Below are 22217 nucleotides of genomic sequence, written 5' to 3'. Positions count from 1 at the left end.
ATGGTTTAACTCAGCATTATGCTTTTTAATATTTTGTGTGTTTAGCAGCTAATAATGTAAAAAAAAAATTTTACCGATCAGGAAAAATAAAAATGTGAAACATTGTGCAGATTTCAGGCATGTGTTCAGGTAGTCACTCAGTGCAGCAGCAGGCACGTGGTCAGAAATTTTTGCGTGTGTGCGTGTGTGTGTGTGAGTTGTTTTGGGGTAGTGACTGGGAAGCAGCATTTGTCAGAGCCCTTTGCATCCTGTTGTGAAAGTGCAAGTAAGATTATTTGCATCTCCTTTTCCTGAATCGTGTTTCAAATGAACATGCGAATGCTAATTAATCACATTTACATTTGTCGGTGTGTGAGATTAAGCCATGTAGGAAGCTCAGCTAGCTTGCTGGCCATTCTCCATTCATTCTTACACAGGGCCGTCTGCTCTCGATGCTCTTTGTCACAGAGGAAACGTTAGCGTTAGCATAGCTTGCTACTAGCTAAACTCGTATAATACGCACACGCTGTACATTTAGTGCATAGTGCTCATTTAGTGCATTGGTTTCGTGTTTCCATGCGAATGCACTTCCCCGTGCACCACTGTATCACTGATTGAGTCTATTTTGAAAATAACGCACTCCACTTCTGTCAAAATACATGCCTGGTGTGCGTTCCCTTTGTTACAGAATACACACAAGGCCTGATCTGATCAACAAACATTTCCGAATGTTATTTTGATGTATTCCCAAAACTAAACTTCTATTTCTCACAAGAATGCAAGTGGTTAACCCAATAAGCCGCTCCAGTGCGTCTATACAAGGCTTAATTCACGTTTTCAGACTTGTGTTGGTTTTTATGTACTACTAGAAAAGGTGGGCAGTGCCACAGTTAGCCAAGTATTAGAAATAAGTATTAAAAACAGACTGATATAAGATTACTGCATATAATCACGTCAGAATTACGTCTCCATCTCAGTGTCCGGTCTGTTGTATTAGTGATCTGTATATTTCCTTGTGCCTTACAGTGAAGCCTCTGCATCTTACATATTTACAGTTAACACATGAAAACATTACTGAAATTCTTCCTGTTTTTCCAGCGGCTCGCGTGCTGTTGTGTGTGCGTGTTGTGTGTCTGCGGAGTGTGTTTGCGGTAAGAGCGAGTTCAAGTATGAAGAGAGGAAAGAAGGAAGAGGCGGCTGCAGAGGGGGAAAATGAGGACACCGGCTCTGGTACTACAACATACACGAACGCTCTAATCTGCTTTCTTCTTCTTCCATTGTTGACATGTTTCCGACATCCAGTACAAATCACTGTCTTTTCTTTCATTTCGAAGCTTCTGCGAAAAAGACAAAGAAGACCAAGGAACCAGAGGCCCCAGTGATGTACGATGATCCTCCTGACAAACTGACCAGCAAAGATGGCCGTAGTGCCAACATGAAAATCACCTCCTGGAACGTGGATGGGTTAAGGGCCTGGGTGAAAAAGAATGGCTTAGATGTGAGTTTGCAGTGACAAATGTCATCATTAATCTGTTGTTAATGATGAGAAACCTCACACTCATACTTGTCTTTCTCAGTGGGTCCGTGAGGAGGCTCCAGATATTTTGTGCCTGCAGGAGACGAAGTGTGCAGACAAAGATCTCCCTGCTGCTATCACTTCAATGCCTGAGTATCCTCACAAATACTGGGCTGCATCAGATGATAAGGGGGGTTACAGTGGTGTGGCTATGCTCTGCAAGAATGAACCTGTCAAAGTCACCTATGGAATTGGTGAGAGGCATTTTTCTATGCTGTTTGAATCCATTAAAACATGTCTAGTCCTTTTTATGCAAAGATAAGCTAACTAGCTGCTAGATGAATATACTTACATAACAAAAACATAATTCTGCAGGTAAAGAGGAGCATGACAAAGAGGGCCGCGTCATCACTGCTGAGTTCCCCAACTTCTACTTGGTGACTGCCTATGTGCCAAATGCTGGCAGAGGCCTTGTGCGCCTAGACTACCGCAAAACCTGGGATGAGGACTTCCGCACATACCTGAGTGAGCTGGACATGCAGAAGCCTGTGGTGCTGTGTGGTGACCTGAACGTCGCACACCAGGAGATCGACCTGAAGAACCCCAAAGGGAACAAGAAAAATGCAGGCTTCACCCCAGAGGAGCGTGAGGGCTTCAGCCAGCTGCTGGCGGCCGGCTTCATCGACAGCTTCCGTGAGCTCTACCCCGAGCAGACCAGCGCCTACTCCTTCTGGACCTATATGATGAATGCTCGCTCAAAGAACGTGGGTTGGAGGCTCGACTACTTTGTGCTGTCGTCCTCTCTGGTGCCGGGCCTGTGCGACAGCAAGATCCGCAACAAGGCAATGGGGAGCGACCACTGCCCCATCACTCTGCATATAGTTGTGTAGGTGGTAAGCAGGCCTTGTGATACTTGGCTCAAACACATACACCAACGTGTGTTCAGCCACAGACTTCTTAAGTCTATCAGTGGAGTAATGCCCAAACACACTCTTTAGTGAATTCATGTGTAGCTTGGTCGTTTAGTACTTTCATTCAACCCCACAACAATGAATTAAAGTTTGCCAGTTAATCCAGTGATGTGCACCATGGAAATTCCATAAAAATTCAACACTACACTCTCAAAATGTCTAAGCTGATGTCCAGGCCCCACAGGATGTTTGTTACTGTTTGGAATCAAATCACTGATGTTAAAGTAAATATATCCTGTTTTAAGCTTCTTTTCCAAACGAATGTTACATTTTCTGTTGTGAAACTTTCTACATTTACCAATAAAGACTTCATTTGTATAGACACCTGCTCTGCTTATTATTTAGAGGCCAAGATAACACAACAATGCACACCTCTGCTCAGTGTGCTTTAATTGCAACGCAGCCTGGAAATCAAGTTAACATTTACCATAAACCTGTTCTCACAAGAACACATTTCTAGAAGTCACTAGTTACATAAACGTGATAATTATGCTCCTACAGTTATTTTTGTCAGAGTAAACAAGAGTCTGACTTGTCTATGTTAACTTCATGATGTGTGTCCGTTGATGCATTTTGAGATTGTAAGACTGCCTGAATCCTTTCCCACACTCTCCACAGAGGTACGGCTTTTCCCCTGAGTGAGTTCTCTGGTGTCTTTTCAGGCGGTTGGCACTGAGAAAGCTCTTGTCGCACTCACTGCATGAGTACGGCCGGGCTCCTGTGTGGTAGCGCAGGTGGATGGTCAAGTAGCAAGACTGAGTGAACTTCTTGCCACAGTGGTGGCACTGGAAGGGTTTGTGGCCAGTGTGGAAACGTTCATGCTTTAAAAGTTCAGCGTGAGAGAAGAAGCCCTTTCCGCAGTCGGAGCACAGGTATGGCCTTTCACCTGAATGAGTCAGCTCGTGTCTGATCAGCGTCGCCTTATAGACAAAGCTCTTGTCGCACTGTGAGCAGCTGAAGACATTTTCCCTGGTATGGCAGCGCTCGTGTTTCTTCATGTTGCGTTCCCTCTTGAAGCTCTTCCCACAGAAAGAACACATGAATGGTTTTTCCTCAGAATGGATCTTCATGTGGCTCAGCAACCCACCCCTGTAAAGGAACCCCTTGCCACACTGTGTGCATGTGTGTGGCCGCTCTTTTTGATGAATGCGCTGGTGTGCAGTGAGAGCTGCCCGGTAGGTGAAGCTCTTTCCGCAGTTGCAGGTGTGTATTCTTTCTTCTTGGTGAGTCTGGAGGTGCCTGTTGAGGTAGCTGGCACAGCTAAAGCCCACGTCACAGCGAGGGCATTTGTAAGAATGCTCCACTTTGTCAGCCTCTACACCATGGGTCTTCAGGTGCCTCACCAGTGCTGACTTCCACGTGAATACCCGTCCACATACTGAACACAGGTACTCACCATTCTCCATGTGAGTGCTCCTGTGCTCCCTCTGAGCTTCAAGGGACTTAAAGACCTCCCTGCAGATCAGACATTTGTAGCTGCGCCCGGACTTGTGTGTCTGCTTGTGCCTCTCCAGTGACTGTTTGAAGGAAAAACGCCGTCCGCACTGGGAACACAAGAAGGGCTGTTCACCGGTGTGGATGCGCTGGTGGGCGTTTAGTAAAGACTGGAATCTGAAGGTCTTCTCACAGTCTGTACAACTGAAATGTCCCTCTTCATCTGTGAGGGGCTGAACGGATGACTTATCTTCTGCAGTTTCAACAGAGTGGACCATGTCAATGTGCTGTTGCACCGGCTCTTCTTCTGAGTGGTTGAAGGAGCACTTAGGACAAGAGAAAGCAGCTGATGAACCATCTGCAGTAGAACCTTGTGGGGAAAACAAATTGATGAGAAACTTAAGCAACAAATAAATGTGGTGCTAAGAAACTGTAAATTACAATGTCCCTTTGGACTGCTGTGGTCCACATTATGACACACAATCCTGGGTGTCATAATGTGGAAGGACTTTTCCTTTCTTCTAACAGCATTGGTCTTTGGTAACATCTGCTCTTGCCAAATCGTGCTGAATCCTTTGAGAGACATGGTCTAAGAAGCCCAGACAAGTACCGTATTTTCCGGACTACAAGTCACACTTTTTTTCATCCTTTTGCTGGGTATGCGACTTATACTCAGGTGCGACTTATATAGACTTATATAAAGATATACAATTGGTTAGCCTTGTGTCCTGACATCCCATTACAAATATAATGGTAGCTGTTCTGCCCCTCTCCTGACAGTTCTCTTCTACCTCCAGCTTGTCCACACTTTGCATTCCGAGCTGACGTGCACGTTCATGGAACGTGTGCTTGCAGCTGAGCCGATAGGCCGATATGTCGCTAATTCCAGACAGCTATAGCGCACAGTAGTCTGCCTTTGACTCCTTTACAGGATGTTTATAGTAATTGTGAAGCTAATCATTTCTCCGCGTAAGGACTTGTTGAAATGCGTGTGTCTCCAGTGTCATCTTCTACGCTGTAGTGTGCTGGGGCAGCAGGATGGAGACGGCCGACACCAACAGACTCAACAAGCTCATTAGGAAGGCTGGCTCGGTATTGGGAGTGGAGCTGGAGTCTGTGGTGGAGGTGACAGAGAGGAGGATACTGAGGAAACTCCTCAGTATTCGTAACAACACGTCTCACTCCCTGCACGACACACTGCTGTCCTACAGGAGCACATTCAGCGCTAGACTGAGACTACCGAGGAGCAGCACAGAACGCCACAGGAGGTCCTTCCTGCCAGTGGCCATCAGACTGTATAACTCCTCTCCTTTCTGTAGGGAGAAGCGCTAGATAATCATGTCAGGCATCACTGTCATTCCCTCCACTTGTCTACATTTATGCTTACGTAGCACCTTACATCTCCATATTGTATCCATGTATCATATATTGTGCTCATACTGCTGTACTCTTATTTTTGGATTATAGTGACACTTATACTCTGATACTCTGTACTTAACTGCATGTAATGCAACTTGATACCTCTGGCACAAGAATTTCCTTCGGGATTAATAAAGTTTTATCTTATCTTATCTTATCTTATCTTATCTTATCTTATCTTATCTTATCTTATCTGTCTCACTCTCAATGCCCTGCAGCCATATCACTTAAGTTAAGAGGAATTCAGGAGGCAATGTTACGCTAAAAACATAGTGATTTTTGCTGGCCCGCTGGTGCGACTTATATTTCGGTGCGACCTATGTTTTTTTTCTTCTTCATTACGCGTTTTTTGGCTGGTGCGACGTATACTCCAGTGTGACCTATAGTCCGGAAAATATGGTATTCTGAACACTAAAGACAGCCTGGCCAATGGAAGGATTTGTATACTTCTAAAAATTAAAAACTCACTTTCTTCACCATTCTTTAAGGAGACCATGGGTGATCCATAAGAGTGTTCTGCACTGCAAGAGAGAAAGGGACAAAAGTTTTCAATGATAGAGTAAACCATGCGCAATAACAAATACAGTATATGTGTATATTAGCGTGCATTAAAATCAGGTACCAGAACAACAAAATCAGAAAAGAATAAGGAGAACCAGATGTTACCAAGTGAAATGCAAAGGCCTCAGTGGTGGAGGAGTTTCCCTGGTGATCTCCTTCCTTTTCTTAGTAGTCATGCGCTTCTGTAAATTTATCACCTGGATCTTCATGGTTGGTCTGCGTTTGCGCCCACTTTTGCGTACCTTTCCCAGGGTGCTGAGATCATGGTCACTGCCAGGACATGTAGGTTCAGGTTCAGAGACAAGATGCTCACAGCTTTGACCCTCTGCACTCTCTGGGTGCTGATCATCTGCCGGCACCTGGCAGCTTGATTCATCTTCACCCCCACTAATCCTGTCCTCTACAGTTACTACAGCCTCTTGTCCATCCTTACAGCTCTCTGTAGGTTTGTCTGCATTGTTGTCACTTATGTGAGTTTTCAGGTGCCTTGCCAGTGCCAGCTCCGAGTTGAATTTCTTGTTGCATTTACTGCATACATAAACACCATCTTCCATGTGTGTTTGCTTGTGCTGTGTGCGGGCTGACAAGGAGTGGAAAGTCTCCCCGCAAATGACACAGTCGTACTTGCATCCTGTTTTGTGGGTGTGTCTGTGCCTGTCAAGGGATTGCCTGAAGGAGAAGCAACGGCCACAGTCACTACACCGGTGGGGTCGTTCTCCAGTGTGGATGACCCTATGGGCAATTAGTGAAGAAGCAAACTTGAACTTCTTCTCACAGTCTGGACAGTCGTGTGGTCCCAGAGAGACATTCTGTTGTAAGGACATTAACTTGTCTTTGGCGATTTTTGGATGGTTTGTCAAAACACTTTTTCTGTTTCCTTGTGTTGCCTCTTCTTTCTTAGATGAAGAGGCTTCGTGGAGAACTACCTGGGTATCTTCAGCCACTGTCTTTGTGTCTATTCCTTCACAACAGTTTTCTTCAATCACCACCTCCATATCAGTGCTTGTACCTAATTCAACCTCTGCATAATCAGTCACTGTAATTATTTCAACTGCTACATCATCCACAAATGACAGAGTGTCTGTGTCTTCACTCAGTACTTCTAGTGGGTCTGTTTGGTTGGGCTGTTCTACAGGTTTTGACACTTTGCTTGGAAAGACTGCAGAGAGCGAGGAAAAGATGCTGTCACCCATACTGGAAGGTGGAACTGCACAAAAACATACAGAAGTCAAATAAGGTGCTGTAATAGAAATATAAAGTTACATAGAAAATACAATACAAATACAGGGGTTGACTTACCATGCTGCTCTAAATGCCCAAGGTTTTTGTGGTGCTGGAGCAGATTTCTCAGGTCTGTAGGGTCAGACACTGAACGAACACAATCCTCCAATACAGAAGACTCAGTCCCGAGCCAGGACACAGTCTATGAGATACATATGAAAACTGGTATTTCAACTTAGGACTCTTTACCCATAATGTTGATTAAATAATGGTGATACAATTAAACTTTTTTTGACAAATCATTAAATCAGTCCTCTCACCTGTTCCAGGTCAGGAACTGGTAAGAGCTGGGCCACACGACACAGGAACTCCCAAAACAACATCTGTAAATCACTGTCATATTGAGGTCCGTACTCTGCAGGGAAGACCTCCTTTGCAAGGAAAAGAGAGATTTTGTTAACACCATTTAACTAAATACCAATTAGAGGGATTAATAAAATGAGTCTTAATCATAAATCAAGTCTTTCCTAATACCTATCATTGCTACAGCTACATATAAATTGTCTTAATTTTGTCAAAGATATTAATACCACCCAAAACAGAAACCCACTACATACAAAGTAGTCCTTTTTTTAATGTTGCCTCACCGAAAAAAAGTCTTTTCTCTCTTCAGGATCCTCGAGCAGAGTCTGAATCAACTCAAGAAAGTGAAGTGTTACTCCCTCCTCTTTCACCTGCAAGATGACATTACACATATGTGTCACAATTTAATAGCTGTTGATTACAAAACGGTACAGAAATCAGGGGAAAAATATTAGCATATGCAGACTTACATCTACAAGGGTGGGGTGAGGTGATTTAATCTTGTCCAGGTAAGGCAAGATGAACTCAGGTTTTACAACCTGTTCACTTTGGCACAACTCAAGAACATACTGTTGAGGAGCAAAAACACTGTGTCAAAAAAAATGCGTTCACAAAAACAGTTCACCCATCATTAACTTTTTGTAACAGCGCACTGTGTTCTAACCTCCAGTTTCCATTTTAACAACAAATAAATGGGAATAACCCTCCAAATCTTCTTCAATCACTAATACTTACCCTGGCTCTTAATCCCAGGTTAAGTTGAGTCCTGTGTTTGTACATTAGCAGCTCTGGGACCATGTCCACCACCAAGGAGACAAACTCTGCCACATCCCAGTAGTTCATGACATCTTGTCTCTTCAGCACCTGCCACATAGAGGCTGTCATGAGCTGGAAAGGGGGGACAAGGAGGCGCAGAGCCGCAAGGGGTAAAGAGTCACCTGAAAAAAGGGAGAAGCAATCCAAAATAAAAGTGTACATTTTATACAAAAGCTCATGTTTTCTTTTCTTTGCTATGATAATCAGATTTAGGCCAATGAATATAGAAGCATTTAGTTATTTCACTGTGACATTTTTAATAAGGCATAATAAGTATGTATGTAATCTGTGAAAGAACGTTTCTAGTTCACGTTCTGCAAAAGGTCTTTGCTTCTTAGGTAATAGTAGTATCTGTTTTGAATGCAACCTCAACGTGCACATTCAATAACAACATGTTGCCCAAAACATAGCTTTTCCATATTGACGCCTGTGTGTGTGTATACCTATAACACTCAAATAAGAAATGCAGACATACAATCATTAAAAAAAAACACATGCACGTAAAATGAAACACGGGAATGTATCGTAAATGTCTGAAAACAAACCATTAAGCTAGCATATTTGGCTAACTTCACAGATATACAGGATTAACAAGCTAATTTTGCTTGAGTAGAAGCACTGACCAAAGCCAGTGTTAGCTCAAATACATTCATTTTATTATGTTATTCAACAAATTTTTAGCTATTGTAGCTTCGTCGACAAACCAACCTTTGGAAGTAGCCGCTAAAACACCAGAGTCCATCCTCTCATCGGTGCTAAAAAAGTTTGACCGGCTGCAGTTACTCTTAGCTAGCTAGCTAGCTACACAGCCACACGTTAAGATTTTTAATTTCAGGATGATACAAGACTGAAAGTGTATGCCCAACTGTTACTGTAAAACGTCTCCTCTAAATTTAACGAAGCACCCCAGGCAAAAGTAACCGACGAGCTACCAAAACACACATTTACAGGGAGAAAACAGAGTTGTTGTGATAGGCTTCTTCTACTGGTCTGTTCTTCGTCTGCCTTTATTGTTACCGCCACCTACCGGGGAATAGTACAAAGTTCTGTTTGATTGTTTTCTGAGGGCATACGATTATATTTATGTGCAAATGTGTTATAAGATTCATTTTTGCAACTATTTTTTTACAACATTTAAACTACTTCATACACACTCCTACAAAGTGCCACACGTCCCTACACTAGCGCACAATCCGGATTAGCAGACTGGCTCGTGTTAAACTAGACTCAGTCTTCATGGAGCGCTCTCAGCCCTCGGTTCTGGAGCGCCTAAATTTCAACAACACCGCGCTAAAAACGCTGCCTGTGGATGACTCAGAGCATCCCGGATGTCGGACGGTCCAAGCGGCATGTTTCTCGAGAATAAGGACTCTTCAGCCCCTGGTCCGTCCCACTTTCATCGCCGTGTCCCAGTCTGCGCTGTCTCTGCTCGGACTGACTGAGCAGGACGTGTTGAGCGACCCTCTGGGTCCGGAGTATTTGAGCGGCTCCAGACTGATTCCGGGCTCAGAGCCGGCTGCGCACTGCTACAGTGGGCACCAGTTCGGACTGTTCGCGGGCCAGCTGGGGGATGGAGCGGTGATGTACCTGGGGGAGGTGGAGTCTGGAATCCATGGGAGATGGGAGATCCAGGTGAAAGGTGCAGGAGTCACACCTTACTCCAGGTACTTTTTATGCCGACAGTTCATTTATATAACACAGTGATCAGTGAGAATAAGGTAATTTCAGCAGGTGACACAGCAAATCTTTCATAAGCCTTTGTCAGCACAGAAATGTGACTGCATTAACTAAGCTGCTTAAGTGCTTAACTGCTTGGCACACATCAAATATCCCTTGTTGCCTAACCGCTGTGTGTTGAGGAGAAACATTGCTCCAGTCCTGATCATACACAATAAAGTAATGTAGGCCTACAATAATAATAATAATGTATAAATCCATAAAGTGATCTTTAGTGAAAGGTCAAAGGTCAGTTATCTGCAAAGGTTCCTTTAAAGTGTTTTCTATACAATCGTGAGTCTGCACAGACATAGATGTAAACTGCAAGGTTGTATTTAAAATTAATGCTCTTACGCCTGGATGTCTTGTCTGTCTCTATTTAAACTGTACTTTAAAGGTAGGAGATTTTGAAAACTCAGTGAGAGTCAGCCATATTTTCAAAGTAAACACACGCCCCTTTCTCTCGGAGCTCACTCCGAAGCCACGCCTCCTAATCACATGGACGCACATTACCTGTGACCTCGGCCATCATGAACGTACCTCTCTGGTGTGCGCAGAGCAGGAAGAGAGTGACAACCAGCCAATACTCAGAACGCAGTCATCCCGGAGGATTGGCTGATGTTTTTAGCGTTTTATAGCTTCCACAGATTAATATTCTTTGTTTTAATGCGAAACTGCTGAACTAATTGGTTGCTATCGGATTGTAAAGAGAAGTTACAGTAATTTAACAAGAAGTGCTTCAGAATGAAATCTTCTACCCTACCTTTAATGATAAGCAGAGATGGTGATGGCAGGAAGGTGCTCCGTTCCAGCATCAGAGAGTTCCTGTGCAGTGAGGCCATGGCTGCTCTGGGCATACCCAGCACCCGTGCAGCCTCCCTCATAACCTCGGACCTCTACGTCAGCAGAGATCCACTCAACAGCGGCCATCGCATTCAGGAGCACTGCTCAGCTGTCCTGCGTCTTGCCCCTTCCTTCATCAGGTTTTCAGAGTTTTGCTAAATAATAACTGGTGTAGTGCTGCATGTAAAGATCCAGATGTCAATTCTCTTTTCCTTTTTTCCTTTTTTTAAGGTTTGGCTCCTTTGAGGTCTTTCTGGGCAGAGATGTCTTTTCAGGCCTACAGGGCCCCAGTGCAGGGCGCCATGATATCCGTGCTCAGTTACTGGATTATCTCATTGAGACCTTCTATCCTAATGTCCAGCAGGCTCACAGCAGCCGAAGAGACAAGAATATGGCTTTTTTCAGAGAGGTGAGATGAACTGTGTAGAGACTGCTTTGGAGTTTGAGCCTTTTCATTTTTAACTGTTTAACCTCAGGTGGTGACACAAACTGCTCAGCTTGTGGCCCAGTGGCAGTGTGTTGGTTTTTGTCATGGTGTGCTCAACACAGACAACATGAGCATCCTGGGCCTGACTTTGGATTATGGTCCCTTTGGTTTCATGGACAGGTTGGGCAGAGAATAAATTTACTCAAAAATGGCATTACATGTCAGAATATTTCACATTGCTCTTTTGTCCATGTGTCAGATATGATCCAGATTTTGTATCAAACGCCTCAGACAAAAGGAGGCGCTATTCATACCAAGCCCAGCCTTCTGTGTGCCACTGGAACCTGGCTCGTCTGGCCGAGGCCCTGGGCTCTGAGCTCAATGCAGCTGAGGCAGGAGCCCTCCTGGATGAATTTATGCCCACATATGAAGCCTTCTATCTGTGTGCCATGAGGAAGAAGCTGGGCCTTGTGAGAAAAGAACTGGCGGAGGACAGCCAGCTCATATCAGACCTGCTGCGTGTCATGTACAACACTGGTAATCAGACTCAGAGAAAATGTAAAAATCCATCTTTATGTAAGTCTTCATTTTCATTGTAGTTCTGTGTTATTATTTCCAGGGGCAGACTTCACCAACACCTTCCGCCTGCTCAGCTGTGTCCCGTGGCCTGACGAGGGTGACAGCAAGGGTACGGCGGTGGGTCCAGTGGTCGACCTTATCCTACAGCAGTGTGCCTGTATTGACGAGCTAAAGGTGACTAGTAGACCAACAATGGAGGATCGGTGAGGGGGTGTATGGTGGTTGGGTATATGTTATTTCACAGGACAGCAGAAAGTAAAAGTTTGAAGCCGTCCCACCATATACTCCCAATGACTGAACATTTAAATCCCGAAGGAAATTCTTGTGCCAGAGGTATTAAGTTACATTAAATGCAGTTAAGTACAGAGTATAAGTATAAGTGTCACTATAATCCAAAAAGAGTACAGTACGCGGTATGAGCACAATATATGATACATGGATACAATATGGAGATGTAAGGTGCTAAGTAAACATAATATAGGAATGACAGTGATGCCTGACATGATTATCTAGCGCTTCTCCCTACAGAAAGGGGAGGAGTTATACAGTCTGATGGCCACTGGCAGGAAGGACCTCCTGTGGCGTTCTGTGCTGCTCCTCGGTAGTCTCAGTCTACCACTGAATGTGCTCCTGTAGGAGCACATTTGGTCATTTCATCTGTTTTTCTTTTTAAATGCAAGCAATTTGGGAGGCAGTCTTATCAAGATAATATGTAAGTTAAATGTCAGGGTTTATGAGGAATACATTAACTAAGTGGTCAACTGCAGTACATTCTCCTCTGTCTCTAGTGAACTGGCGATGATTCTGTCCATGGCACAGACCAACCAAGCTATGTTCAGGATAGTAGCTGACAGGCCAGATGTGGCCGGTCAGCTGGAATTAATGGGCCGGCTAAAGGAGCTCCTCGAGACGGATCAAGATGAGCTTAAGGAAAAGCAGCGTGATGACTGGATTCGCTGGATTAGTCAGTACAGGTAAGACAAGAACAATGGTAAAAAGAGAAGAAGATGAAGAGATCATAATGTACAGGGTCCAAGATTATCCTGTAACAGCATAAGAGGAAGAAAAATATACTTCATATTTTGCTTAAACAATGGTACAGATGACTGCATTTAATGTGAAAGATTGGTTAATTAACAAGGAAGATTTAATTTTTTTTTTCTTTTTTTTAACAAATGGCCACAAAGCTGCAGTTCCTCAAATGGCCACTTGATGCTGGCTCCAACAGCCAATTAATCCCCACAGATCTCTGTGTTAAATGTCCAACTTTACAGCACAAGAGAAAACTTGGCGAGTTCACAGTGAACTCATCCCAAGAGGCTGGAGCTCTGTAATTGTTGCTTTCAATCTTTAGTCTGCAGATATAAGACAACAGGATTGTTTGTATCTCGTTTGTCTTTGTTGTTGTAACACCAGGAGGCGTTTAGCACGGGAGTGTGATGATACACATGAACTGCCCCACATTAAAAAGGAGAGGCTCAGAGTGATGAACAGCAGCAACCCTCGGGTGGTCCTACGCAACTACATTGCCCAGAATGCAATTGAAGCTGCAGAAAAAGGTGACTTCTCTGAGGTCAGGTCACTTTTCTGACATAAATTTTACTGATTCTGTGTAGAAATATTCATGTTGACATACAGGTGCATTGAAACAGCTGATGGTCTACACAGAGCTGGCAAGAGAAGGAAGCCTGTTTACACATACTGTCTGAAACAAATGATGTCTGCCAGGCAAACAGAATATTGACCAGTATTAGGACAGTGTCAGGGTTTCAGCTCTACAGATACAGATAGAGTGGAATTTAATGGTTATGCGCTCTTTGTCCTACAGATCAACAGGGTTCTTAAAGTTCTGGAGAATCCATATTCTGATCCTGACCCCTTGTATGAACCAGAGGCATGTGTAGAAAAGGAGCACAAGGGGCCGACTGTCTCCTATGACAGAAAACCTCCTGCCTGGGCACAAACTATTTGCATCACCTGATCTTCATAGAGCCTCTCGGGCAGCTGAAGGAGAGGGAGGAGTCTGCTTCCACAGGTGGATGTAGTTTTTTGACATTAAATCTTTGTTGGTAATGAGAAAGAAGACAGTTTTCTATCAGCATGTCAGGAGCTTCCACCGCAGACTGTCTCTCCTGCCTCCTGAATGGAGGACGTTCAGTGGTCAAGTGTGTTCCAGTGTTCATTGGTAGTGCATAGAGTAAGTATGGTACATAGTTACACATGATCACACCTACAGTGCAGGCACTCAGCTGCTGATGAAGCATGATGGCTCAGATGTCCAGTCACACAATGACCTGTCTGGGCCTGAAACACCAGGAACACACACACATCTGGTTTTTATAGGCAAATACAATCCAAGTCTAAATGAATTTTAGCATAGGAGGCAAAATGTTAGCTATAAGCAATTTCATGTCAGAAGACGCTGTTTGTCTGTTGAATAATAATGTTTACTTAAATATCTGAATAAATCATTTGGTAATTGCAGCAAAAGTTTACTGTATTTAATAGTATATTACTGTTTTTTACTATTGTAAATTAATGTTGTCATCTTGGAAACCTTGTACTAGGCTGTAGAGTTGGACTACAGGAGGTCTATGGGGGATTCACTGTGTGTAACATAATTTGTGGCTCATTGATTATTTTTGCCTTGAATATACCAAATGTTCAGTTTGAAAACTGTCACAAAGCCTTTGGTTTCATTTTTGGGTGTGCCTCATTCCTTCCAGTATACAATACCTAAGTGCCTGACTCTGCTATTATGTGGCACTGTCAGGTATGTTCTGTTTTGGTCAAACAAGGTGCACATATTGCTTAACATTTTTATAACAACGCCTAGGCTTTCTCTAATTTTGGTTACTGAAATGTTATGAAGTTTACTACTGGTAATCTGAGGGGACGCTATTTTATTTAAGTTTGTTTTTGCACACCTTAACTTTTTAGCTGCTGATGTGCTTTTCCTGCAAGAGACTCATATTAGACCATCTGAACAGAAGCGTTTGCGTTGCAGCTGGGCAGACCAAATATTTCAATCTACTTTTTCAAGCAAAGCTCGAGGTGTTGCAATCATTATCTGGAAGAATATTCCCTTTAAACACATTTCAACACTGAGCGATCCAAATGGTTGGTATGTTATCGTAACAGGCCATCTTTATTCTGTACATGTAACACTGTTAAACATTTATGGGCCAAACATTGATGACCCAGCATTTTTCCGAAAAACTTTTGAGAAATTACCAGACCTCTCAAACACAAATTTAATAGTTGCCGGGGACCACAAACTTGATCTCCATCTTGATAGGTCGGCATGAAAAATATGTAGTCCCTCTAATGCTTCTACGGCCCTGAACAATCTTATCACCTCTACTAACCTGGTCAACATGTGACGACTCCAACATCCAACAGATAGAGAATATTCTTTTTTTTCTACTAAACACAAATCGTATTCCCGTATTGAATTTTTTTTTACTGGATGCTAGACTTATATCAAACGTTATAAACACTAAATACCATAACATTTTGATTTCAGATTACACCCCGACTTCTAATACTCTCAATTTCAGTAAACCTAGACAGTGCTCCTCACGGTGTCTCCATCCATCTTTGTTGGTGGATAAAAATTTTTGTAAACATATGTCTGTAAAAATTACAGGATATCTTAAAAATAACGACACATCAGACCTTTCAGATTCCACCTTACGTTTAAGGCCATCCTGAGAGGCCACATTATTGCATATGAGGCAGCTTTGAAGGAGTCAAATAAGAAACGTTTAGATCATAGGTTCTCAATGTGGGGCCCGCAGAAACATTTATGGTGACCCGCAATGAATTATGTGAATTTGTGTTATGATATGAATTTTTCACATACCAATAACACAGGTAATAACAGGTTTAAATGGCCTATATCCGGAATTCAGCGCGGTAAAATTTCGCGCTAAATTGTTTCACATGGGACGTTTTTGAAATTGACCATTAGAATTGACCATTAGAATCATTATATAGAAGCACAGGCAATTCTCAAATTTTACAGAATGTTCTCAACCTTAAATATGAATACAATGCAATCTTATCGCGACAGGTTTGCGATCAGCTCCTGCAACTTAGGAGGCAATATTTTGAACTCGGGGACAAACCTCATACACTTTTAGCTCGCCACTTTTAGCTGGCAACAGGCCAATAGAGCTATCCACAAAATAAAATCTCGCTCTGTAGTAATTTTAACAGACCCCAAGTTGATAAACCTTTGCTTCAAAGAGTATTATGAAGAACTTTACAGATCTAAAGCTACAGGTGATGTGGACAATTGCTAAAAAAATCTAAGTATACCGAGATTAGATGACATCTCACATGAAGCCCTTAATGCAGAAATATCCCCAGCAGAAATACTGAACTTCAGCATTGAATTTAATAAGAAATTTGCAAACCAGATAACTCAGACTCTTCACAGGATGTTTTCCCACTCAGTGGAATCTGAAAGACTTCCTCCAACCGTATATGATGCTAATATCTGTGAGGTCTAAAACACAGACTTATTTACTTCTGCAAGACAAAGACTCACAGACACTTTTTTACTTGCAAGGGGAGACGTGCACCACCTGTGCCACTGACAATCTCCAACATCTCTTTCCCTGTGAGCAGTATTTATTAAGCACAAATAATAAATCATGGTTACATGGGCAGGCGTTATTAAAAAGTTACATGGGTCATGATATTTTTAATTTGTATTAATACTCAAAAAGATATGGAATCAAATCAGGAGGTGTCTTGGGCTCCCAGACACCTCCATACACGCTCCAATTTGGCAGAACCATGCTTTTTTGCCATCTATTACAGATATTGCCTTTAAGGAGTGGAGCTGTATGGGTATTGTTTGTTTGAAAAACCTTTATGTTAACAGACATTTAGGCTCTTTTGAAGAATTGCAGTCCAAATTTTCTTGATCAAAATCTCAGTTTTTTAGATATTTACAATTGAGACACTATATTCGACAGACTATAAAATCATATGAATTACCATCTGAAAATAATACTTTGTTCAAAGTAAGGTGAGCTTGATATTGAGATCGAGGATGAAACATGGCATGAGGTATTAATGAACATAAAGTCTTGCTCGATTAATGCTAGGCTACAATTGATCCAATACAAGGTAGTCCATAGACTATTGTTGTTATTGTTGTAGTTTTTTTTACGTCTTCTTTTCTTATTACTCCTTGTGTATTTGTATTTGTCATTGTCTTTTTGTAAGTTACTGAAAATCTTTATAAATAAAATGTGGTGTATCTAAACTTAAAGTTTGCGTAACCAAACACATTGGTACTTGCAAATTAAATGAATGCAGTCTCCAGGAATGCTGTGATGATTTCACTTCAGTACTCAGCACAGGCAGCTCTCTCCTAAAGGAGCTTGATCTGAGAGGGAACGACCAGAAGGACATGGGGGTGGAACAGCTCTCCGCTGGACTTTCAAGTCCTAACTGTACGCTGGAAAGATTAAAGTAAGTCTGCTTTACATAATATTTACCTATTGGAATACTGTAAACATGTAAATATACTTCATATAGCCATACACAGGCTGTCATTCTGCAGGGTGACAGTTACAGTTTTTTCTGATTGCTTAAGCACATTTCTGTAACTATTGGCTATTTGTGCAAAACTCTACACACAAATTAAAAAACCTTACACCAAATCAGCAAAACATTGTAGATCTCTTGCAAAAGCTAATACATCTTGCTTAACTCTTCAAACCTTTGTAAAAATGGTATTTTTATTATATATTTATTTTTCATTCATACTTGAAATGTGAATCCCTGTGTGTTTATAGAACTATTTATGACAAAAGTTTGACCTCACATGGACAGACCTTGTGCACAGAGAAAGCAAAAGCCAGATGTGTTTTCAGTTACAGTTTTTTCTGATTGCTTAAACACTATCAATGATTCTTATAGCACAATTTCTAAAACTATTAATAGTTTTAGCAAAATCACTCACTGAGTTTGCAAAACTAAAAGCAAAAAAACTGCTTTACACTCAATTTGCACTTTTGTAACACACAATTTGCAATTGTATAAATATAATCCACTGCACAGCACTCTTTTTGCTGAACTGTAAACACAACTCACTGCTTTACACACAACTTCCAAATGATCAACACACTCCTAGTAAAACTACACACATTTATGGCTGGTATTTACACTATTTTGCCAACTGTCTGGCTACACTGTCACATGTGAGAACAGTTTTACATCATTAGTTCACTTTGCAATCAGCATGAACACTGTAAATAAGCCACAGGTAAGCTTCAGTGTGGAGAACAATGGAGGGAGAAGAAGACTGAGAAGAGTGAGAATTAGAGGAGGATGAGAACATGAGGAAGCAGGAGGAAGAGGACGAGGAGGTGAAGAGGAAGGAGGAAGAGTAAGAAGAAATAGAATTACTGATGTCACCAGAGCTACAATAGTGGATCATGTGATCAACCATGGAATGACCCTGAGGGAAACTGGACAACAGGTTCAGCCTGAGCTGCTACACTGCAGCAAGCATCATAAGGACATATTGATGAGAATCGGTTAGTACAGTTCCCTCACGCTAAGTTTTGTAGGTGTATCATACTCTAATGAGAAAAACAACAATACTGTACATGTAAAACTGAAACTGTTACTCCACAGAATTACTAGACATCCAGCATCTGGAAGGAGGCATGCGAGGATATGGACCAGGCATCATGTCAGGCCTGGATACGGCACTCCAGGAGATATTTTCCCGGTGCCTTGGACTAGAAGACATTGCATGCGACGTTGATGAAATTCTGTGGCCGGACCCAGAGAGACAATGAGACTGATTTTCTCTCTCTCTCTCTCTTTCAATGAAATTGTATGTTTTCTTGTGATTGTTTTGATGTGTGTGAATAAACATTCATACTTGAAATTTGAATCCCTGTGTGTTTATAGAACTATTTATGACAAAAGTTTGACCTCACATGGACAGACCTTGTGCACAGAGAAAGCAAAAGCCAGATGTGTTTTCAGTTACAGTTTTTTCTGATTGCTTAAACACTAACAATGATTCTTATAGCACAATTTCTAAAACTATTAATAGTTATAGCAAAATCACTCACTGAGTTTGCAAAACTAAAAGCCAAAAAACTGCTTTACACTCAATTTGCACTTTTGTAACACACAATTTGCAATTGTATAAATATAATCCACTTCACAGCACTGTTTTTGCTGAACTGTAAACACAACTCACTGCTTTACACACAATTTCCAAATGATCAACACACTCCTAGTAAAACTATACACATTTATGGCTGGTATTTACACTATTTTGCCAACTGTCTGGCTACACTGTCACATGTGAGAACTGTTTTACATCATTAGTTCACTTTGCAATCAGCATGAGCACTGTGAATAAGCCACAGGTAAGCTTCAGTGTGGAGAACAATGGAGGGAGAAGGAAACTGAGAAGAGTGAGAATTAGAGGAGGAACATGAGGAAGAGGAGGAGGACGAAGACTAGGAGGTGAATTTAGAGGAAGAGGACGAGGAGGTGAAGAGGAAGGAGGAAGGGTAAGAAGAAATAGAATTACTGATGTCATCGGAGCTACAATACTGGATCATGTGATCAACCATGGAATGACCCTGAGGGAAGCTGGACAACGGGTTCAGCCTGAGCCGCTACACTGTAGCAAGCATCATAAGGACATATTGATGAGAATCGGTTAGTACAGTTCCCTCACACTAAGTTTTGTAGTAGTACCATACTCTAATGAGAAAAACAACAATACTGTACATGTAAAACTGAAACTGTTACTCCACAGAATTACTAGACATCCAGCATCTGGAAGGAGGCATGCAAGGATATGGACCAGGCATCATGTCAGGCCTGGATACGGCACTCCAGGAGATGTTCCCTGGTGCCTTGGACTAGAAGACATTGCATGTGATGTTGATGAAATTCTGTGGCCGGACCCAGAGAGACAATGAGACTGATTTTCTCTCTCTCTCTCTCTTTCAGTGAAATTGTATGTTTTCTTGTGTTTGTGTTGATGTGTGTGAATAAACTTCATACTTGAAATTTGAATCCCTGTGTGTTTCTAGAACTATTTATGACAAAAGTTTGACCTCACATGGACAGACCTTGTGCACAGAGAAAGCAAAAGCCAGATGTGTTTTCAGTTACAGTTTTTTCTGATTGCTTAAACACTATCAATGATTCTTATAGCACAATTTCTAAAACTATTAATAGTTATAGCAAAATCACTCACTGAGTTTGCAAAACTAAAAGCAAAAAAACTGCTTTACACTCAATTTGCACTTTTGTAACACACAATTTGCAAATGTATAAATATAATCCACTGCACAGCACTCTTTTTGCTGAACTGTAAACACAACTCACTGCTTTACACACAATTTCTAAATAATCAACACACTCCTAGTAAAACTACACACATTTATGGCTGGTATTTACACTATTTTGCCAACTGTCTGGCTACACTGTCACTTGTGAGAACTGTTTTACATCATTAGTTCACTTTGCAATCAGCATAAGCTCTGTAAATAAGCCACAGGTAAGCTTCAGTGTGGAGAACAATGGAGGAAGAAGAAGACTGAGAAGAGTGAGAATTAGAGGAGGATGAGAACATGAGGAAGCAGGAGGAAGAGGAGGAGGACGAAGACTAGGAGGTGAATTTAGAGGAAGAGGACGAGGAGGTGAAGAGGAAGGAGGAAGAGTAAGAAGAAATAGAATTACTGATGTCATCAGGCTACAATAGTGGATCATGTGATCAACCATGGAATGACCCTGAGGGAAACTGGACAACAGGTTCAGCCTGAGCCGCTACACTGTAGCAAGCATCATAAGGACATATTGATGAGAATGGGTTAGTACAGTTCCCTCACACTAAGTTTTGTAGGTGTACCATACTCTAATGAGAAAAACAACAATACTGTACATGTAAAACTGAAACTGTTACTCCACAGAATTACTAGACATCCAGCATCTGGAAGGAGGCATGCGAGGATATGGACCAGGCATCATGTCAGGCCTGGATACGGCACTCCAGGAGACATGTTCCCCGGTGCCTTGGACTAGAAGACATTGCATGCATGTGATGTTGATGAAATTCTGTGGCCGGACCCAGAGAGACAATGAGACTGATTTTCTCTCTCTCTCTCTCTCTCTCTCTCTCTTTCAGTGAAATTGTATGTTTTCTTGTGATTGTTTTAATGTGTGTGAATAAACATTCATACTTGAAATTTGAATCCCTGTGTTTATAGAACTATTTATGACAAAAGTTTGACCTCACATGGACAGACCTTGTGCACAGAGAAAGCAAAAGCCAGATGTGTTTTCAGTTAATACCATCAGTGTGTAGTTGGCACATTGTGTGCTTAGTAATATGATGGTTTGTGTTAACTGTGTGGTACAAAAATACCATTTTTACAAAGGTTTGAAGAGTTAAGCAAGATGTATTAGCTTTTGCAAGAGATCTACAATGTTTTGCTGATTTGGTGTAAGGTTTTTTTATTTGTGTGTAGAGTTTTGCACAAATAGCCAATAGTTACAGAAATGTGCTTAAGCAATCAGAAAAAACTGTAATACCATCAGTGTGTAGTTGGCACATTGTGTGCTTAGTAATATGATGGTTTGTGTTAACTGTGTGGTACAAAAATACCATTTTTACAAAAGTTAAGCAAGATGTATTAGCTTTTGCAAGAGATCTACAATGTTTTGCTGATTTGTTGTAAGGTTTTTAATTTGTGTGTAGAGTTTTGCACAAATAGCCAATAGTTACAGAAATGTGCTTAAGCAATTAGAAAAAACTGTAAAAGACATATGTATTTATGTACAGACTCGTGTACCCTGATGTTGGACACAAACACAGCTGCCAAGTCTCTCTTCCTGAAAAATAGAAACAAAAGAGAAACAACATCACATAAAAGCCTGTATTTTTCAGAAGATACTGACTGTGAGCCTCATCTGATCAGGCAGGTCATCCCACAACCAGGCGGTCCACAGGCAAAAACCCCTTATTCTTCCACAGTGAATTTGGAATAACTAGAAGGCTAAGGCTGTGAGCTGGCTCATACAGTGTGGTGTCAACAACTCTGTTATGTTGCTAGGAGCATGAAAATTGCATGAATTTTTTATTATGAATAATAACAAAATGGCCAGAGATCACCATTTCCTGCAACACATTAAGATTTTCTCAAATCTTAGTGTTATTGACAAGAGCAGAGGCAGAGAAAAACATCTGAATGTGACTTTTACAGCACAGCAGGTCATTCTTGTTCGGCTCTGTCTGTAAAGTCTGTAAACCTTTCTGGGCAGCATTGTTGAGAAAGGTGTGTTACATTCTTTGGAAAAGTGTTTTTTTCTG

The 22217-nt window shown here is 41.8% G+C and overlaps 3 protein-coding genes across 3 annotated transcripts; 2 read left to right on the top strand and 1 right to left on the bottom strand.

The window, feature by feature from the left end:
• The first annotated feature begins 151 nt into the window (after positions 1-151).
• apex1 (APEX nuclease (multifunctional DNA repair enzyme) 1) lies at positions 152-2788 on the top strand. The gene is made up of 5 exons (XM_028394648.1): positions 152-265; positions 1078-1209; positions 1314-1477; positions 1557-1749; positions 1871-2788. The coding sequence occupies exons 2-5, from the start codon at positions 1149-1151 to the stop codon at positions 2383-2385; spliced, it is 933 nt and encodes a 310-aa protein (XP_028250449.1). The 5' UTR covers positions 152-265; positions 1078-1148; the 3' UTR covers positions 2386-2788.
• LOC114426632 (zinc finger protein 814-like) lies at positions 2749-9263 on the bottom strand. Its single transcript, XM_028394163.1, has 9 exons — positions 8989-9263; positions 8200-8402; positions 7935-8033; positions 7749-7835; positions 7422-7532; positions 7180-7303; positions 5986-7087; positions 5788-5840; positions 2749-4270 (listed from the first exon to the last, which is right to left on the bottom strand). Exons 1-9 carry the CDS (start codon positions 9020-9022, stop codon positions 3003-3005), a joined length of 3081 nt encoding a protein of 1026 aa, XP_028249964.1. The 5' UTR covers positions 9023-9263; the 3' UTR covers positions 2749-3002.
• Positions 9264-9513: 250 nt separating this feature from the next.
• selenoo2 (selenoprotein O2) lies at positions 9514-13826 on the top strand. Its single transcript, XM_028399950.1, has 9 exons — positions 9514-9944; positions 10776-10979; positions 11071-11248; positions 11316-11446; positions 11526-11803; positions 11886-12048; positions 12634-12819; positions 13262-13418; positions 13674-13826. The coding sequence occupies exons 1-9, from the start codon at positions 9517-9519 to the stop codon at positions 13824-13826; spliced, it is 1878 nt and encodes a 625-aa protein (XP_028255751.1). The 5' UTR covers positions 9514-9516.
• The last annotated feature ends 8391 nt before the right edge of the window (positions 13827-22217 follow it).

This window comes from Parambassis ranga, chromosome 2 (genome assembly GCF_900634625.1).
Source record: "Parambassis ranga chromosome 2, fParRan2.1, whole genome shotgun sequence".
Classification (NCBI taxonomy): Eukaryota; Metazoa; Chordata; class Actinopteri; family Ambassidae; genus Parambassis; species Parambassis ranga.
Note: the sequence above shows the minus strand (reverse complement) of the source record. Positions and strands in the feature narration are given on the sequence as shown.

Bases quoted from the DNA above. Each gene is read 5' to 3' on its own strand.
- apex1 (XM_028394648.1), top strand. From the start codon at position 1,149: ATGAAGAGAGGAAAGAAGGAAGAGGCGGCTGCAGAGGGGGAAAATGAG. The intron at 1,210-1,313 runs GTACTACAACAT...TTCATTTCGAAG, and splicing joins AAATGAGGACACCGGCTCTG to CTTCTGCGAAAAAGACAAAG. The intron at 1,750-1,870 runs GTGAGAGGCATT...ATAATTCTGCAG, and splicing joins CAAAGTCACCTATGGAATTG to GTAAAGAGGAGCATGACAAA.
- LOC114426632 (XM_028394163.1), bottom strand. From the start codon at position 9,022: ATGGACTCTGGTGTTTTAGCGGCTACTTCCAAAG. The intron at 7,836-7,934 runs GTAAGTCTGCAT...GTCATCTTGCAG, and splicing joins CTCACCCCACCCTTGTAGAT to GTGAAAGAGGAGGGAGTAAC. The intron at 7,088-7,179 runs GTAAGTCAACCC...GTTTTTGTGCAG, and splicing joins TGGGCATTTAGAGCAGCATG to TTCCACCTTCCAGTATGGGT.
- selenoo2 (XM_028399950.1), top strand. From the start codon at position 9,517: ATGGAGCGCTCTCAGCCCTCGGTTCTGGAGCGCCTAAATTTCAACAAC. The intron at 11,447-11,525 runs GTTGGGCAGAGA...TCCATGTGTCAG, and splicing joins CCCTTTGGTTTCATGGACAG to ATATGATCCAGATTTTGTAT. The intron at 11,804-11,885 runs GTAATCAGACTC...TATTATTTCCAG, and splicing joins GCGTGTCATGTACAACACTG to GGGCAGACTTCACCAACACC.